The following is a 20,513-nucleotide window of genomic DNA, read 5'->3' as shown; positions in this document are numbered from 1 at the left end:
CCAACCAAATACATCATTTCTAACTTGGTCCACTTTGTAGATGAGGGATGGAGAAATGCTGTTGGGTGACAGAGTCGGACCTTGTGATAACCGAATAAATGATGCAGAGAGGGAGCTGCAGCCCAATATAGGAACTATTTTAAGTGCATTCAGATCTCCAGGCCCAAAGGATCTTGCAGATGTAATCTCAAGAGTCTCTGTCTATAATCCTTCAGGATTCTGGGAGAACAGGTGAGGTCCCTGCGGGCTGGAGACTGGCAAATGTTGTCTCTATCTTCAAAAAGAGGGGAAAAGAAGATCCAGATAACTGCTGACTGGTCTGCTTCATGTCAATATCAGTAAAGGGCCTAGAACAGATAATTAAATGGTCAGGCTGCAAGCACTTAGAAAAGAATGCTGCAATTGCTAAGACCCAACAAGGGTTTCTCAAAAACAAGGCATGGCGGACAAATCTTACTTCTTTTCTTTTGATAGTTTTTGAGCTTGGTGGAAAAGGCAAATGCCTGATTTCAGTAGAGCTTTTGATGAAGTCCCCCCATGTTAATCTTCCACAGGTGATTCCTGCATTCCAGGGGGTTAGGCTAGAACAGGGGTCAGCAATTTTTTTCAGCAGGGGGCTGGTCCACTGTCCCTTACTCCTAGTGGAGGGCCGGGCTATATTTTTTTTTGGGGGGGGATGAACAAATTCCTATGCCCCACAAATAATCCAGAGATGCATTTTAAATAAAAGGACACATTCTATTCATGTAAAAACATGCTGATTCCTGGACTGTCTGCAGGCCGGATTGAGAAGGGGATTGGGCTGGATCCAGCCCCCAGGCCTTAGGTTGCCTAGCCATGGGCTAGATGACCCTTTGGGTCCCTCTCAACTCTACCATCCTATAATTCTATGGGGGAATTGTGATGTTCTAGGTTTTACTGGACAACAGTTCTCTTCACCACCGGCCATTGACCCTGTTGGCTGATAGGAGCTGGGAGTCCAAGAAGGGTTGTAGATCGGAGTCACTGTTCACGCTTCCTGGACATGCAGGCTCAGAGCAGAGACCTATTGTTCTCCATGGCCTTGTAGAATGTCAAGCAGGGTGGCTTTTTGTTCTTCTAATCTAAACTTAAACATTTAGCACAGGCTGTAAATAGTTCAGGGTATCAATGGAAGTCCACCTTTAAGCTGAAGCAGAGAAAACATTGTTTGCGTTGGTCTCCCCCACCCAAAGCACCCACTGCAGCGCTGATCAGGCCTTTACAATGCCATAAAACAAGAAAAGTAATCGCTTAAAGCACAACTTTTGTTTGAGAACAAGCCCAATTTCCAAGACAAACGAAAGGTGTTAATTCATTTTGCCCTTCAACCTGTCAAGATAGCAGACCAGCCTCCCTGCCCCCACCTCCATTCTCTCCCTCCCCTCAAGGTCAGAGGGGTTATTCCTGGGCCATGTTGTGGCTCATTAATCAGCCAACAAACCATGAGAGGGAGAGAATTTATACCTAACCAGGAGAAACAGTAGCAAAGTCTTGCCTTTCAGGAAGAACCAATGCTGCTATTTGCATCAGGAAGAACTTTCTGACAGCAAGAGCTGTTTGAGAGTGGGATGGAAGTGGGGGGGGGGGCTCTCCTTCCTTGGAGGTTTATAAGCAGAGCTTGGATGGACATCTGTCCGGGATGCTTTATCTGAGATTCCTGCATTGCAGGGGGTTAGACTAGATGACCCTTGGGTCCCTTCCAGCTCTACAATTCTATGCTTCTAACAAGGATGCAACTTATCCCAGTCTCTCCCAACCCGGCCCCCTCCAGATGGGAGGGCATAGGATTCGGTCAGTCAACCAGCCAAAAATCCACCTAACAGTAACATTGTCTATGCCAGGGGTCAGCAAACCTTTTCACCAGGGGGCTGGTCCACCGTCCCTCAAACCTTGTTGGGGGCCGGACTATTTTTTTGGAAAAAATAATAATTGAACGAATTCCTATACCTCACAAATTACCCAGAGATGCGTTTTAAATAAAAGGACACAGTCTACTCATGTAAAAACACGCTGATTTCCGGATTGTCCGCGGGCCGGATTGAGAAGGGCTTTAGTTTGTCTACCCATGGTCTCTACAGAAGGTTCCAGGTTCAATCCCTGGCATCCCCAGGTAGGGCTGGGAGAGGCTCCTGCCTGATATGCAAGAGAACTGCTGCCAATCAGCTTAGACTTGCCTTTGTCAACCTGGTGCCCCCCAACTCCCATTCTCCACAAGCAGCACCACATTTGCAGACAACACTGGACAATGGCTTGACTGTGTGTAAGGTATTGGATTACCCAGTTCAGGGTTTGACCACCTGGGGTTTCCAACTTGGGAGGACTACAATTCCCATGTTGCAGTACATGTGAAAAGGAGTCTTGGTTGACCACAAACTTGACATGAGCCAACAGTGTGACGCGGCAGCTAAAAAAGCCAATGCAATTCTGGGCTGCATCAAAAGGAGTATAGCATCTAGATCAAGGGAAGTTATAGTGCCACTGTATTCTGCTCTGGTCAGACCTCACCTGGAGTACTGTGTCCAGTTCTGGGCACCACAGTTCAAGAAGGACACTGACAAACTGGAATGTGTCCAGAGGAGGGCAACCAAAATGGTCAAAGGCCTGGAAACGATGCCTTATGAGGAACGGCTAAGGGAGCTGGGCATGTTTAGCCTGGAAAAGAGGAGGTTAAGGGGTGATATGATAGCCATGTTCAAATATTTAAAAGGATGTCACATAGAGGAGGGAGAAAGGTTGTTTTCTGCTGCTCCAGAGAAGCGGACACAGAGTAATGGATCCAAACTACAAGAAAGAAGATTCCACCTAAACATTAGGAAGAACTTCCTGACAGTAAGAGCTGTTGGACAGTGGAATTTGCTGCCAAGGAGTGTGGTGGAGTCTCCTTCTTTGGAGGTCTTTAAGCAGAGGCTTGACAACCATATGTCAGGAGTGCTCTGATGGTGTTTCCTGCTTGGCAGGGGGTTGGACTTGATGGCCCTTGTGGTCTCTTCCAACTCTATGATTCTATGATTCTTCTATGATTCACCCTTCACTTTTGCGTGGATGATGTCAGTTGTATTCCATCAACATCTGAAGGACACTGTTCTAGTGCACCAATTCCACATCGTGTCTTTGTCCTTATGGTTTGCCCCTTCAGTCTTCAAGAAATTAGCAGCTCTCTTCTTTCTGGCATGCTTTAGTGTGGCAGAACCCACACTTTGGAACTCCCTGCCTGTTGACGTCAGGCAGATGCTTTCACTGTACTCTTTTCTACACTTTCCAAAGACGCATTTTGTTCAGGCCAACCTATCCAGATATTTATTTATTTATTTATTTATTTAACATCCCACATTTATTTATTTATTTATTTATTTAACAATCCCTCCTTGGATTAGAAGATGGAGGTGTTTTAACAGCATCATTTTCAAAACCAGATTTGTCATAAACCTTTTCCAGCTATGCTTCCAAGGGTGTAGCTGGCCTTCTCTGGTGTTCTCTGGCCTTCCTATTCCTATTAAAAGTTCTGCAGTGCGGGGGGGGGGGGCAGGTATAAAAGAGAAGGAAACAGAGGTGAACAAGGTGAGCTTTCAGAATGATTAAATGAATTAGAAATTAATACATACAAAGAAGAAGAAGAAGGAAGTTAATACACACCGCCCAGCCATTCTCTATAGTATATATTAAATACGCACAAGAATGAGAGAGAAAATTGTAGACAGGAAATGCCAGGCATGGGAACCAGCAGAGAAGTTCGTGCTGATGCTGGACAGCGGATGTGTTGGGAGGCGGGTGTCAAAATAAAATCCTTTTTTCCCCTAGGGGTCGTTTTCCTCCTCCTGCACTCTGAAAGTTGCTGTGCTTTCTGCTGCTCAGTCAAGCTCCACACCCAGAACTGTGTTAATAAAGAACACCTTTTAAAAAATGCACTTCAGTGATTCCCCCTCCTTGAACCCCACCCCATCCCAAAAATCTTCTGAGTTAGACTTTGTTTGTACTGGAACACTTTGAAGACTTAAAAAATTTGAACTCCGACATACTTCATACATTTTAACAAGGTTTAAATTCAAACCGGGCCAAAGACACTCTCTTTTTCCTGCTCCTGCTTCTAACAACTTTTTAAGTCTAAACACTGCCTCCTTTGAGGATCCCAGCACAGAGGCATGTTTTATTAAAATTTTATTTATTGAACATGAGTCACAAAAAGCCACAGGACAGAATGCCAGATATCAAGTGCCCTGGAGGAAATAATGTGTGTGTGGGGGGGGGCGTTTCTACCGTCCTTCCCAGGGGGGCTTTTGTTTTTGAGGAGTGCAGTAGTCTGTGAAACAGGGAACCATCAGGACTGCACACAAGAAGTCTGGGAATTCCAAACCTATTGACCTTCCTTCTTCACCCCACCCTCCTTTTTTGAACAATATTAAATCATAAAGTAGTTACGTACAGGACAGATGGGAAAAGGTAACATTGCATAGAAACTCTGGTACACGGAATCATGCTTTCTATTACAGACATCTGTCCCACATTAGACACTTTTTAAGATTATTACGCTCATGGTATTATGATGGTATTAATGTTACTTGTTGAGCTTTCTTTGAGTCTCGTATGAACTCCCCAAAATAAACCCTGCTGTGCCTTCTGACCACAGAGCTGGGGCTGTGGAAATCTCGCACCTTTTATCTCATTTTTGGGATGGGGGTGGCAGTTCTGCTACGTTGCATTTTCTAGGCATGATGTGGGACACTCCCAAGTGCAATCCCTAGGTCTGGATTCCTTTTTCAGTTTGAATCAGCTGGTCTGGCTTTTTGTGTATGAAGTTGCACCTATTAAAACATTTAAGGTTTTCTGTGTCCAGGAATCTATATGTGGCACTTTGGGGTGTCTGCTGGCACCCTAGACAGTGCCCACCCTTGGCATCTGCCCCAGGTTCCCCTCTAACAGGTGATGGTGTTTAGGCGGGGATTGGGAGCAAGTCAGCAATAACCCACAAGGTGTCAGTGAAGTTAACCCTGTATTCAAAGAAACAAAACATCCCAGGCCTCTTCCCAGTATAACTTGCCCCTATGAGGCAGTTGTGGGGATGTCCCTGCCTTCCTGCAGCTCTCTATGTCTCCTGGGTCCATCCCAAACAGTCTGACACTCCAATGCCTTGTTTGTCTCTGCTCTGCCCTCTTCATACCCCTGTGGGTTCTGGGAGGGGAGCAGGTCACAGCAGGAAGAGGAAATTCCCTGGCTTCTTCAGCAGCCTGTCTCATATCTGCCTCTTGGCCTCTCCACTTCTGTCTCTGATTCTGCTCTGCTCTCTGCCATAGACTCTTTCTGCTTCCAACACCTCCCCCCCCCCCCCGTCTTCTCCCTGTGGCCACTCACTGTCACCCCACCACCACTCCCCGGGTCCTGAGCCTTTATTCCTTGGGGGTTCACCAGCTGCTGACTCTACTCCTCTGCATCCACCCAGTCCATGGCAAGTGATCAGCAAGAATTTGGGTCTAGGGTTGTGCTGAAGAACCCCCCCCCCCCACGTGTTCTCCCCCAGAGAGAAGAAAATGCATTCAAAAACAATCAGAGGGGAAGGAAATTGTGGTGCATTGAGCAATAAGAACACAAGAAGAGCCCTGGTGGATCAGGCCCCAACAGTCCATCTGGTCCAGTATTCTGCAGTCATAGTGACCAAACAGCTGTCTTTGGCAAACCATCAAGAAAGACCCAGCACCTCTGCCCTCCCATGGTTTCCAGCAACTCGTATTCAGAAGTATTTCTGCCTCCAGCTGTGGCGGCAGAGCATGGCCACCCTGGCTAGTAGCCACCAATAGCCCCCCCCCCCGAATTTGTCTAGTCCTCCTACAAAGCCATCCAAGTGGGTGTCCATCACTGTCTCCTGGGGGAGGGAGTTCCATAGTTTAACTATGCATTGCACGAAGGACTTTCTTTTGCATTGGGTGACCCCCCTGTGAACCGATTCTCCCCTTCCCTGCAGAATTCTTCAGAGAGCTTCTCGAGAACGCCGAGAAATCCTTGAACGACATGTTTGTAAGGACTTACGGCCTCCTGTACATGCAGAATTCAGAAATGTTTAAGGACCTCTTTGTGGAGCTGAAGCGCTACTACACGGGCGGCAGCGTCAACCTGGAGGAGATGCTCAACGACTTCTGGGCCCGGCTGCTGGAGCGCATGTTCCGCCTGGTCAACCCCCAGTACCACTTCTCTGACGAGTACCTGGAGTGTGTCAGCAAGTACACGGAGCAGCTCAAGCCCTTTGGGGATGTGCCCCGCAAGCTGAAGCTCCAGGTGACGCGGGCATTTGTGGCGGCACGCACCTTCGCACAAGGCCTGGCCGTGGCAAGGGACGTGGTTGGCAAGGTTTCTGTGGTGAGTTGTTGTTGTTGTTAGAATTTATATACCGCCCTATAGCCAAAGATCTCAGGGTGGTTCACATTAAAAGATTACAGTATAGAAAATAAAAGCAGGGTGGATAAAAACCAATGATTTTTTAAAAAATATATATCAAAAAATGATTTTTTTTTATGTAAATCGGATTTTTTAAAATTGAAACTGGATTTTTAAAATAAAATGCTTTTGGAGGAAAAACCTTTCTAAAGATAGTTTTCTATTTAAGTTACATTATACTCCAAAGGCTATTCATCAGGAAATAATGATTTGTTTTAATTTTTCATTTGTGCTAAAACTCAGTCTAAGGTGGGGGTTTTGGGGTTTTTTTTAAAAATGATAAACCAGCCAAAGTCCTGGTTAAAAAGGAATGTTTTGCATTATATTTATTTACTAGTAACTTTTCATCCAAGGCTCTCTAAGCAACTTACGTTAAAGAAAATATGTGCACATGCATAATAACATTTGTCAAGGTAGGCGGGCAGGGTGGGAAAATCATATAATACATTACCACTTCATCTAACACACAACTTATGGAAAAACAAAAACGACACACTAGTCCTGTAAACAGTAAGCAAAGCAATACTCTCACCCACTGATGAGCAGATAAACGAAGCCTCGATCCCCCCTCTCCCCCAGAACAAAAACCATTCACAGCAACCAACAATTCCCTTAACCTGCCCACCCCGAAGTCTGGCATTAGCCCAGCTGCTGCAAATCAGTGGTAAGTGAATCCAGGGTCCTCCTCCAGGGAGTGTCCAGTACCTTTCCTCTCCCTTCGGTGGGAAGCAGTAGCAAAGCAGAGCAAGGGAGGTGGTAGCAAATGTTCTACCTGCTTTGCAGCTACCCTGGCTACTGCTCCTCTCTTGCTGCTGGTGGGGATGCAGGAGAAAGACATGCTTGCTGTTGTTTCAGCCACCACTTTCCTAGGGTTTGGTGGTGGTGGGCTCATTGTCCACAACAGAAAGCCCTTTACGGTGCATCTGGGGGGAAAGGGCTGTGGCTCAGAGGCAGAAGGAATAGCTTTGCACACTAAGTAAGATCTGCCTGGTTCAACCCCTGAGAGCACCTCCAGTTAAAAGGATAAGGAAGAACAGAATAAGAGTCTGCTGGATCAGTCCAGTTGTCCATCTCCTCTATCATCTTGTTTTCAGTGGCCACCCGGTCCACAAGCAGGACCCGAGAGCAACACCACCCGTCTCCCTGTCTGATGCTCCCAGGAAGTGGTATCCAGAAGCATTACTGCCTCTGGCCATGGAAGCAGAGCAGAGCCGTTGTGGCTAGTGGCCTATCTACCATGAGCTTGTCCAATCAATCCTCTTCTGAAACGATCCTAGGTGGTGGCCATTGTTGCCTCCAGTGGTAGCAGGTTCCATAAACGTCTACCACCTCTGAGAAAGGTAGCAGATCATGGGAAGCACCTTTTATGCCTGAAGAAGCTCTGGAGAGGCACTGCTAGTCAGCGCATAGAATATTGGTCCAAGAATATTGGTCCAAGAATATTGGTCCATAGGCAACGTGGTGCCTATGTGTTGAGGCCCTGTCTGAGTCCGTTGCTGAGCAAGCAGGGGCTAGGAGTCTCTGAGGAACACTTCCTTGAGAGCAGAATCCACATATGAAGTCAGACAGTTCAGAGGTCAGAGAATCCAGATGAACACAGGCCAAAGGGTCCAGATGGAGAGCAGAAAGCAGCAAAGTAGTGTTGGGAACCACAGGCGTTGTTTCCAGCATCTGACTGCTGCTGAGAGCTCTGTTTAAGAAGACCAGAGCCAGCTGGTTCTCATCAGTGCCTTCTCCTCTCTGTGTCTGAAGGCTGATCAGCTGCAGTAGAGTCACTCTGCCTTCTTGCCCTTCAGGCTGCGGTTCAGCAGGTGAAGCTGACTCCTGGCCCATGCCGCTATGGGCACCACAACTCCTGCTGACACCCTCCTTAGTTTTCTGACAAGGCCTCCTGCTCATCCCAGTTTTTAGTTTTACAATGGTACCTTGGGTTACAAACACTTCAGGTTACAGACTCTGCTAACCCAGAAGTAGTACCTTGGGTTAAGAACTTTGCTTCAGGATGAGAACAGAAATCGCTGCAGCAGCGGGAGACTCCATTAGCTAAAGTGGTGCTTCAGGTTAAGAACAGTTTCAGGTTAAGAATGGACCTCCGGAATGAATTAAGTTTGTAACCAGAGGGACCACTGTATTTAAAATTGAGTTGTTTTGCTTTAGTTAAAGGGGTTGACTCTGGAGTAGAAGTGTTTGGTCAAGATTTGGGGGGCGGGGCGGGGGGAGTGTAGCGCATAGTTAAACTACGGAATGTAGTTGGTGGTGATTACCACTTATATGGCTTTAAAAGAGGATACGATAAACTCATCAAGGATAAGGCTATTGGATAGCCATGGTGGCTAGTCAGAGGCAGTTGTTGACACCCATCTGTCTTGAGAGAAACTGGAGTGCACTTCTGTGGGTGATGTGAAACTGCTGAGTTAGCAGCACTGAAGTGACCTCCCCAGGGCCCAAGCCTGGGCAGTGTGTATGGAGGTTCTGGGCAGGCCAGATGACAAGCCCCCCGCCTCTTGGCCTGGCTGATGTGCTCCAAAGGAAAGTAGAGCAGTACATTTGGCAACAGCCTGGCTGCAGGAGTTGCTAGAAGGAGGTGTACAAGGCACCATCCAACTAGGGACTCCACTCCAGATTTGTTTACAGTTTACTCCTTGGCCCTTTCCCCCCGAAGATATTTTACAAGGCAGTTGAGGTTTAGGATCATATTTTCCTTTTCCTAGATGGGCTCCCTTCCCAGGTGGACAAGCTCACTTACCTCTACAGCACGGGCAGAAACCGCCTTCTTGGCTGTTGGACCCATTATTGGTCTTGTCCACTCCATCTGCCGGAGCTGTCTTTGCATGCAAAGCCCTCTAACTCAATGAGGGTTTGAGACCCATCGGCTGCTCTCACCCAGCTTAGCCAGCCAGTCAAAGCCATTTCCAGGTGTGGCCGCTGTCTCATTCTGACAGCTTCTAGGAGCCACAGGTGAGACTTGAGTGCAGGGTGGGGACCAAAGGTGGCAAACTACCCTAGAAGGAGCATGACGTGTCCCCCACCAGATGTATTACTGTATTGTCCTGAATATAAACCTCACCCCCCCCCCAATTCCAGCTGTGAAAAGTTAAAGTGTGACTTATATTCAGAACTAAGTGCTACAAGCCTGCCTCCCAACACTACTTCCCTGAAAGGGGGCGGCCGGCGCTGGCTTAGGGAGGTAGTGCCAGGAGGCAATAGTACCAGGAGATAGGCACACAGCATGCTCAGAACCAGGCACCGGCCACCCCACCCCCCCCATTCATGGTGGTAGTGCCAGGAGGCGGCAGCTTATTTGTGGATTCGTCTTATATCCAGGCCAATATGGTACCTCTCCCATAACACCACATACACCCTTTGTATATCACGATTGCATGATACCATGATTTTGCACCTTGATACCACAGAGTCATGGTTTCATGAATCATGATATCACAAAATCGCATCACACAATCGTTATGATTTCACGCAATCAATGATACCCAAGCAGGAGCATGACATGACCCCCACCAAAGGTACCACCCCTGCTCTAGCACCCTATACACCCCAGTATGCCCCATGTTATTGCAAGGGGCAGTGGGAGAGAGCTGCAGTCACACTCAGATCCTGCTTGCTGATTTCCCACAATGGGCATCTGGTTGGCCACTGGGAGAACAGGATGCTGGACTGGATAGGCCATTGGCTGGCAGGTCTTCTTCTGTTCTTAGGTGCTTTGCTTGTTGTTGTTTCAGGGAGGGGAGGGGTTTATGAGCATTACCAATTTTTCTTCTGTGAAATGGGTGTTTCACAGACAACTTCTTAGATTTCCGAATGTGCCCCCAGACCCAAAAGGGTTGCGGAGCCTCTGGGCAAGATGGATAAATACTCCAACCTTACAGTGGGCAGCTTCCAGTATCACTTTTGTTATTGGAACACTTATTGTAATGATCCCCCTTTAGCGATGTTTGTGGTTTCTGTCTCCTAATGATGCAGTTGACGCCTGTGTACAAGTCAGCTTCCTATATAAATGCAGATCAAAAGGATGCTCTTATATTGGCTGTGCAAACTATGGATTACTATAGCAGACCATTCAGAACAAAATACAAATCTGCTGCTCTTGTTCTGCAAGTTGCACTCTTTGAAATGTTACTCATGTTTTAAGTTTTCTGTGCAGCCCTGCAAGGTAAACACTCTCAGGGCAGCTTACTTAGTAGAAAACAAGCATCACAGCAAAGCAATAGCAAGATAAAAGTAAAATTCAATCATGGAAAAAGGCCTGGCAGCAATAAAATCTTGAGGTTTTGTTTTTAATAATTATAAAGCCAGTGGGGGGGGGGATTAAAATGTTTTCATTGACTGAATTTGAAAATATAGCAAAGGAAGAAGCAGACTAGGCTCTCTGGGGAGAGAATTCCACAAATTCCTGTAAAATGCTGACTTTTCCCATTGTCTGATTTCCTTCCCTTTCATTTCTCCCAGCCTCAAAATTCTCTCCCTGCACCCACCCCACCCCCAACTGAATTGCCTCAGCCCCCACGAAGATGTAACATTCACAATGTTGAATCAGTCATGTTGGCAGGCCCAATTCAGATGTCATGGTGCCCACTTACCTAACTGTGTACCACGTGAATTTCTTTCAGTTTTGCAGATCTATGGGAATTCTGGGTAGCCAGATTTCGTGGCCTTAATTTTCAGCCCACTCCCGAGGAACCTGAATTTCTTACGCAACCACCTCATTTTGCATTATTATTATTATTATTCCAAAATTCTCTGCCAGGTGTTTCAAGGGCTCCTGTGCTGGTGGCGGGTGAGTTTTAATGTTGGCCAAGAGGGGAATTCAATGCAACAGCTGCACTACTGGAAATTCGTTGTGTTGAAGACTGCACAGCAACAAAGTCACCAGCAGCCAGCTTATGCATTCTCTTGCATGGGGGAAAAATATTTTGCCAGCAGGACACATATAATGCCGAGTCGCTTTAGCTTAGCGCTACATTGGATACAGCTTATTATCATTACAGTTTTGCACTTTTTAATTTATAAAAATATTTATATATTGCAGTTCATAAAAAATATATTAAAAAGCAGCTCTTCTTATTTTCACAAACAGAAAGTAGGGCATCCAATAGGAACTTTGACCATGTAAAAGCGACCTGCCGCGGGGCCTCCTTTTCCTGTGGTTTTGATATAACCAAATCTAATCTGAGCGTTGTTTGAGCAGAACCTGTCCGCTACTCCTCCAAATTTTACTTTGCCCTTTGGAGGGCAGGGCTCTGGGGTTCCCCCCCCCCCCCCGAGAGGAATTGTTCTTGTTCCTGCCCTTGGGATGGTTGGGGCTATAAATTTCACTTAATTATAGGACATAGGCCAGTGGGTGCCAAGGGGGAAAATCTGAGCAGAGCCCTTTCAAGTGCAGGTGAAATGTATTACAGTGGTACCTCGAGTTACATTCACTTCAGGTTACATACGCCTCAGGTTACAGACGCTTCAGGTTACAGACTCCACTAACACAGAAATAGTACCTCGGGTTAAGAACTTTGCTTCAGGATGAGAACAGAAATCATGTGGTGGCAACAGGAGGCCCCATTAGCTAAAGTGGTGCTTCAGGTTAAGAACAGTTTCAGGTTAAGAACGGACCTCCAGAACGAATTAAGTTCTTAACCCAAGGTACCACTGTAATTTGCAATATGATTTCTCTCTTGTCCTCCCATTCTGGGCTGCTCTTTCCAACCAGAGTGAAGGCCTTTTTGGCTTTTTTTTTTTTAAAGTATGGGAACTTTCTCTTTCACAGGTTCTCTCCCTCACCCTCCCTCATCTCTCTCCCCCCAGGGCAGGGGAACTGGGCTATTATTGAGCCCTTGACAGACATTAAAATCAACGGGTTTAAATTGCTGCCAAGCATGGACATTTCCTGCCTAAGCCTCGAGGGCACTAAAAAGTATGTTTGGTGGGAGCAGGAATATGTAAGCCAGCTCCCTCAGTGACTCAAGGTGGAGGGGAACTTGATATTTTGCAATTCATAGATTTCAGAAATATCCTCATAATGAACAACACATGGCTAAATTATATGTCGTTTAAAATTGGGGCTAAGCTGAAAAGCGGTTAGGAAGAGGGGCAGAATTTGACATTTCTGTGAGCCGCTTATGGCAGCATCAGATGCCCCTCTTGAGTCTTGACAGTTCATTTCTGATGCTCCAAAAGAGACCAGAATTCTTCGTTTATGCAGGACTCGTGGCCTTCAGTTGACAGTTCAGCCACAGTGCCAAATCCAGTTGGCTACCTACCAACGTTGTCATGATACGTAGCTTGACACCTGTTAAAATTTCAAGCAATGCTTTTTTAAAATTACACATCTAACCAAAGAAAAAAGGGTGTGCGTGTGTGTGAAATGAATGTGCTTGAGTCTACTCAGAGCAAGACTAATACTGGATGTCACACAATTATGTTTTAGACACAATGTTGTTGTTTAAAAAAAAAATCTAACATGTGACAAATTGAAACAAATGGCTTTTTAAAGCCAGGCTAATGGTTCCAGAAGTAGCAGACCTCTACATGGAAGAGGAAGATAATAGTTTCTTTTAATTTCTCTTTTTTGTGTTTGTTTTGGCTTCTGTCTGCCCTCCCCCCCCCCCCCCAAGCCTCACTTGCTTCTTGATCCTCTTAACTGGAAATATTGGGGATTTAACTTTGGGACTCTCTGCATGTAGAACATGTGTCCTTATCACTGACCTATGACCTCTCATTCCCTGCTTATTGTAGGGGCAAAGCTGTGTGTGCAAAGTTGTCCTCTGTTCCTTAACAACGGTGAGGGAGACCATTCCAAACAGTGGGACCAGTCACATCCCACCCCCCACCCCCATCCCCGCTTGGGTTTTTACTTAAAACCAAGTTTCCAGCCCACAGCCAGGCAGTGTGGACTCTTTAAGGTAAAGGTAAAGGTACCCCTGCCAGTACGGGCCAGTCGTGTCCGACTCTAGGGTTGCGCGCTCATCTCGCTCAAGAGGCCGGGAGCCAGCGCTGTCCGGAGACGTGACTTCCGGGTCACGTGGCCAGCGTGACTAAGCGGCATCTGGCGAGCCAGCACCAGCGCCACACATGGAAACGCCGTTTACCTTCCCTCTATAAAGCGGTACCTATTTATCTACTTGCACTTAAGGGTGCTTTTGAACTGCTAGGTGGGCAGGAGCTGGGACCGAAAGATGGGAGCTCACCCCGCCGCGGGGATTCGAACCGCCAACCTTGCGATCAGCAAGTCCTAGGCACTGAGGTTTTACCCACAGCGCCACCCGTGTCCCTGGACTCTTTAAAGCCAGGTGCATTTTTTTTGCAAAGATTTCCAATCCAAGGTGCCGACCAACCAGACTTCGTTTCCTGGTCACCAGACTCCTCAGTTAAGGGCTCTTAATTGTTGTGTGAGATGCAGCCGGGAGGCAGAGAAGTGTCTTGGAATTCACATGGAGAAATCTCCAAGGGATGGGTTACTCTGCTGGCAGGCAGAGCTACGGAAATCTGGAGACTTGGAGAACTGTTTGTTCCAACCTTAAACTTGCTAACATGCAGCTCTGACATCTAAGTCTTGAAACCCTAAACTGTAGCACAGTTTTCCTTTCCAGTTAAATACAGTCCCAAAGCCTTTCTGGAGGATTTAACACCGCATCGCGCGTGCGTGTGTCTTTTTGTACATGCTACCTCCTGACTCTGCAGCACATATTGCTGAGTTGCGCTGTGCTGCTTTTCAAAGTGCCAGCGAGCCACAACCACTTCCAGCACATTCTATTCCAGGGGTAAAGAGCTTCAGTAGGCCAAGTAAGTGTGTGTGTGTGTGTGTGTGTGTGTGTACGCGCGCACATGCGCACACACCATCTTTCTCAGGCCTTTGAAACTCTTCCCAGGCCACACCTCTCAACAACCAGGCTTCACACACGCACCTTCCGTGTCTTTGCCTGACTAGAATTTTTCTTGCGAACCACTTAGCGGTTCAATCACAATCAAGTGAGCCAGGCAAAAAACATTCCTTTTCAACCAGGCCTTTGGTTGATTTGATTGACATCCTAGGCCCTTTTAAAATGTGTTGGGGGGGGGGGCTAGGGGGTTATTGGGTTGTTACTGCTTTGATTTTGATTATGTATTTTGTGGTTTGATATTTTGATTATATTTTGTGAATCGCCCTGAGACCTCCGAGTATAGGGTGGTATATAAATTCAAAAAGAAAGAAAGAAAGAAAGAAAGAAAGAAAGAAAGAAAGAAAGAAAGAAAGAGTGATATGTACAATTTGTTATATAAACAACAAAGTAAGGATAACATCTCTGATCACGCTTCTTGCTTTATCTTGGTGGAGGATAGTGAGGGGTGTGTGAGTGTGTGTGGAAACCGCTCTAATGTACAAAGGCAAAAAATCAATTTTGCCTCTCATCCAAACAAACTCTCAGGCTGCATTCAGACAGTGTTTTATTCCATTTTCCTCTCATTTCCTCACATGATTTCCATGTTTTATGCAATCTTCCACATGACGTGAAAGCCTGTTCAGCAAATCTAATGGAAGTGTAGTGCTCATTCCCTGCGTTCTTTCCAGAGGTAAAAATCCACCTGCAGCCCTGTTAGCTCAGAAAATTGCAGGAGTTTTGTGTTGTAATTTCACAAGATGAAATTTGGGGGTGGTATCCCAGCATGCAGTTCTTTGCCACCACTTAAATTTAGCATGGCATGGTGGTGTGTTGGTCAAAAAACCACAGCTCTGTAATGGAAAAGGTAATGCCGTGTAAATGGAATGTTGGAAGTGGGGACAGCAGCGTTATCACCAGGAAAACTTAATGAAATAAGCCCCATGTCTGAATGCAGCCTCAGATCACCTCCCTGCAAAATTTCACAACAAGGAGGGTTCTTGGAACCTGCTGGCAGCACCTAGCCTGCCACTCCAGGGGTTATGGGCAGGCATCCAGGTCTTGCAGGGCTTCCTTGGGCTCCCCGCACCATCTGCACTGCATGCACCCAGTTCCAGGCTACCGTTGGTGAAATTCCCAGGGGGTCCCAGAGATGACAAACAGGATTACAGTGGTACCTCTGGTTACGAACTTAATTTGTTCCACTCTTAACCTGAAACTGTTCTTAACCTGAGGCACACTTTCGCTAATGGGGCCTCTTGCTGCTGCTGCCGCTGCGCCACCAGCACACAATTTCCGTTCTCATCCTGGGGCAAAGTTCTCAACTCGGGGTAACTCTTCCAGGTTAGAGGAGTTTGTAACCTGGATCGTTTGTAACCTGAGGCATTTGTAACTTGAGGTACCACTGTACTCCTTCCTTCACAGTCCTTTCTCCAGGCTCTGCACACCTTCCCTCCTCCAGCTGCTTTTCTTCATGGCAAGGCGCAGGGGAGACCAGTGTGGCCCCGTCCATGGGCTGGTGAAGGAGCAGCTGGTCCTGCTGTTGCTTTCCTTGTCCCATTCTGTTCCTTTTTCCTTTTGTCCTGTGTCTGTTAGATACTGAGTCTGCTGTATCTTTTGGTATCAGTGCTTAGAAAATAGTAGGCACTTTTTAAATGTTAAAGACAAAATAGTTCTGTCTGTGGTTCTCCTCCTGGCCCCTTCACCCATGCTTTTATTTTTTCTCTCTGCAAAGGTCAACCCCACACCGCAGGGGGCCCAAGCCTTGCTGAAGATGATGTACTGTCCATACTGCCAAGGCCTAGTTGCTGTCAAGCCGTGTTACAACTACTGTTTCAATGTCATGAGGGGCTGCCTCGCCAACCAAGGCGAGCTGGACACGGAGTGGAATAACTTCATAGGTGAGTGGCTCTTGTTTGTTCAGTTTATTTAAACCAGGCAATGGAGAATTAACAAAATGAAACAAACCCCCGTGTGATTTAATTAATTATTTAGAAAAGTGTATATAGACTGCTTAATAAAAACAGAACAACATGGCTGGCATAAATTGATAAGGTGTTGCCCAAGAATAGGGATCCCAGGAAGGTTGTCAGCTAGGGGAAAGAACAAGAGATAGGTTAATAAATAAGGTTAAGGTACAAAGAAGTCAGACTCCTCTAGATTTACACCAAACCACCACAATTAAGACTAGTTGCTTAGTTCTTTAGCTAGCTCTTTAACTAGTAATGGACCCAAATATAAGCATTTTGAAGCATAGAAGTTTACACTTACTTTTTGACACTGAAAGAGTTGAAAGTCCTTATTTCTTAGTTCAGTGTGCTGTGGCACCTGGGGTGCCTTGAAGAATGGTCAGGGATGGTCAGGAAGGACAACAGGGGCTGCAGCGGAGGACTCCCAAGGAGAGGGGAGAGGGGAGGAGGCTGAGGGAACACACCACAAGGGAGGGTGTTCAGAAAGGGGTGAGGGGCTGCTGGCTCTGCAGGCAAGGGGGGGCATATCTGGGCTCCTGAGGTTCAGAGCATGTTTTCCCTACTAGGCACCTGAGCCCCCAGGGGAGTCGCAGAAACAATGTGGTTGATCAAGGGAGCTGTAGACTCAAAAAGATTGAAAACTCTGTATTAGTGGATCTCTCCTCCCCCCATATAATTTAATTTAATTATTTTTCTCTCGGTTTCCGCCACTCCCCTTACCTTTTAAGATCCATGGTGGATAAAGTGTGATATAGCACCTGGCTGAATTTTCTGACAGCATTTTACTGAACAACTCTAAGCACTGTATCCAAAACAATATAAAGTAATGATCCACAATACTTAAAAGGCCAATGTCCAACAAGAGTAAGGTTCCTTATCCCTTCTTTAGGCCTTTTGAATATTTTTAGTTCCATTGGGATGCAACTGAAATTTTCTGCTCCAGGCATCTAAATAGCTGGCCCTGTTATCAGTGGAGCAGGGAGAGGACTTCTGAGCCTTCTGGGAAATCCACCCTAAGTAGCTCTGGAATTACAATTCCCAGGGTCCTTTGGGGAAATCCTGAGAACAGGGGTGGACAAATGTGTCAATTTTGGTTTCTCCTGCTTTCTAACTTTTCTAGTATAAGTTCATTTTGCTACTCTCCCACATCGGTCTGGATCTCTCTTTTTAAAAGTCCTTGTGAAAATTCACCAGCATTTTAGTACAGTGGACTCTCGGGTTGTGAACGTGATCTGTGCGGGATGCACGTTCGCAACCCGCAGCATTCACAACCCGCAGCGGTGTGTCTGCGCATGTGCAAAGCGCGATTTAGCGCTTCTGCTCATGCACGACCACTGAAACCCGGAAGTAACCCGTTCCGGTACTTCCGGGTTTTGGCGGTCCATAACCCCAAAAAAACGCAACCTGAAGCGTCTGTAACCCAAGGTATGGATGTACTTGTTTATCCTAAGGGACACATTTTTGTGTGCAATTTTTCCTTATACACTGCATTGTTTTATGTTTCTGTTCTTATTATCATTGTTCCTCTTATCATTAGTATCATTAAATGTGTTGCCTGCTCTTCATCCAGGGCAGGTTGCAAACATTTAAATTTTGTTGTTGGAAACAGTTAAAACCATTTACAGTCACAGAAACAGAGCCAGTCCTGTTGTTTTTCCACTAATACATGCAGATGTGTGTGAGTGTGTGTTTGCTTGTTTGTTTTATAACCAGATATACACATTTTTACGGGATGTGGGTGGCGCTGTGGGTTAAACCACAGAGCCTAGGACTTGCCGATCAGAAGGCCAGTGGTTCGAATCCCTGTGATGGGGTGAGCTCCCGTTGCTCGGTCCCAGCTCCTGCCAACCTAGCAGTTCGAAAGCACGTCAAAGTGCAGGTAGATAAATAGGAAGGTAAACGGTGTTTCCGTGCGCGGCTCTGGTTCGCCAGAAGCAGCTTAATCATGCTGGCCTCATGACCTGGAAAAACTGTCTGTGGACAAATGTTGGCTCCCTCGGCCAGTAAAGCAAGATGAGTGCCGCAACCCCAGAGTCGGTCATGACTTGACCTAATGGTCAGGGGTCCCTTTACCTTTACCTTTACACATTTTTACACACTGTTTTTGGTTAGAGAGCTGCACCGCAAAATGCAAAGTACAGTGGTGCCTCGCAAGACGAAAAGAATCCGTTCCGCGAGTCTCTTCGTCTAGCGGTTTTTTTGTCTTGCGAAGCAACCCCATTAGCGGATTAGCGCTATTGGCGGTTTAGCGGCTATTAGCGGCTATTAAAGGCTTAAGGGATTAGCGGATTAGCTGCTAAAAGGCTATTAGCAGCTTAGTACCTTAGAAAGAGGGGGGGGGAGCGAAAAAAAATCGCAGGAACTCGCAAGACATTTTCGTCTTGCGCAGCAAGCCCATAGCAAATTCGTTTTGCGAAGCACCTCCAAAACGGAAAACCCTTTCGTCTAGCGGGTTTTCCGTCTTGCGAGGCATTCGTCTTGCGGGGCACCACTGTACTGTACACATTTTGTTAGGTAGTTGCATCTTGGTAAAAAGTAGAGGTTCATGTTAAAAGGTGATCTGAACTGAATTTCTCACCCCACCCCATCATTCCCTGAGAACTGGGTAGCGGAGATGACAAGGCTTGCAGATGCTGTAGCAGGAACTTCTTCCAGGTAGCCAAGACACAGTTACACTCTAGCAATGGCCCTTTTCATGGGCTAAAAACCTTTCTAGATTCCCTTGCCAGGCTGTTCTAGCCATGGCTCCAGATGATTTTCCCTCCCTCCCTCCCTCCCTCCCTCTCTCTGTGTGTGTGCAGGGGTGTTATTTGGCATAGAGGCCTGATATCCCTTCCTCTTGGGGCTTGTTACAGAGGCTTGCCTTGTCCTGCGCCTCTGCACCGAGCCTTCAGAAGCCCAGTTTCACCAGAGAGGATGTGAGCACACTAGCTAATTCATCCAAGACCATAACCAGAAGAGCTCAGGGCTGAAAAGAGTTGCAGCAAAAAAGTGCAGAATGTTTCAAAGGAGAAGGGCTGAGTGCCAGGAAGCTTGACAAAGGAGGACAGTCTGCTAATTGTAGGGGCCTCTGCACCACTCACAATGGCTCAAGAGGCAAAGCTCCTTGTGAGGAGGGAAGGCAGGAGCACAGGCAAAACAAGAGAGCCAGTGTCGTGTAGTGGTTAGAGTGCCTGCCTAGGACCTGAGGGTCCTCGGTTCAAATTCCCACTGGGTGGCTTTGGGCCAGTCGCTGCTTCACAGGGCTGTTGTTATGGGGAGGAGTGTCAGGAGCCAGTCAGGACCAGGTCAGAATGAAAAACACTGGTGTCAGTGAAGTTAACTCTTTATTGAAAAAAACCAAAACAGTGCAGGCCTAGCAACTCTTCCCAGTAGGGGCAGTTACAGGGACTGAAGGAGAGATTCCCTGGCTTCTTCACCAGCCTGCTTCCTCTCTGCATCTTGGCCACCCTCCTCTGCAGCCTCTGCTTCTGCCTCAATGTTTTCCTGCTCTCTGCCCCAGCCTCTTCCTGCTCACTAAACCCTGTTGCCTCTTCAGCTTATGACACCTTCTCCTCCCAGCCTGGTCCCTCGTCTCCCTCTGATCATTTATCATCATCCAGTCCCCTGGCTCTGAGCCTTCTTCCCTTGGGGGTTCCCCAGCTGGTGCCTCCCACTCACTCCTCTGCACCCAGCCTGTCCATGGCACTCAGCCATTGAGAGCTCGTAGGCAGATGTTGCTGGTCAGAGCCAATGAAACTGAGTCAACAGACAAACATTCTGTCTTGCTGCTAGAAGGCAGCTTCCACTGCTCAGGTGTTCAGCAAATGCCTGATGAAACAGGTGGAGGGATGAGTTAGTTCACCACCTTGTGGAAGAGAGTCTATAGCTCTGGTGCCACAGCCAAGAATGTCCTGCCTCCAAGTCACAGCAGACCAGTCTTCATAAAGCCACCTGTCCCATCATTGCATCCCCAGATGTTGCCAGGGCTGCCTGCCCCTGAGCATTGTCCTTGCAAACTGGAGGTTTGTGGGGGTGTTGCACTGCAACAACATCTGGGGATGACCCAAGGCTGAGGAAGGCTGTCTTAAAAGGAATCCAGCAGGTGCCAGGTCTTAATTGTAGGGGGAGGGGAGGGAATGTACACATGAGAGGAGGCATTTCCCCCACCCCCAGGTAAAGAAGCATGCAGCTCTTACTGCTGTTCCAAACCATTATCAGCTTTGCCCGGGGGCACCTTGCTTCCTCCTCTACCCAG

The 20,513-nt window shown here is 47.0% G+C and overlaps 1 protein-coding gene across 1 annotated transcript in view; it reads left to right on the top strand.

The window, feature by feature from the left end:
- Positions 1-20,513, top strand: part of GPC4 (glypican 4) — a 92,250-nt gene that overhangs the window by 59,034 nt on the left and 12,703 nt on the right. The window contains exons 3-4 of the mRNA XM_083422630.1: positions 5,975-6,366; positions 16,042-16,207. Of these exons, the coding sequence (XP_083278756.1) occupies positions 5,975-6,366; positions 16,042-16,207 (558 nt within the window). The remainder of the gene's footprint in view (positions 1-5,974; positions 6,367-16,041; positions 16,208-20,513) is intronic.

The sequence above is a fragment of the Podarcis tiliguerta genome (assembly GCF_965153285.1).
Source record: "Podarcis tiliguerta genome assembly, chromosome: Z".
Taxonomy (NCBI): Eukaryota; Metazoa; Chordata; class Lepidosauria; order Squamata; family Lacertidae; genus Podarcis; species Podarcis tiliguerta.
This window is presented reverse-complemented; position numbering and strand designations above follow the sequence as displayed.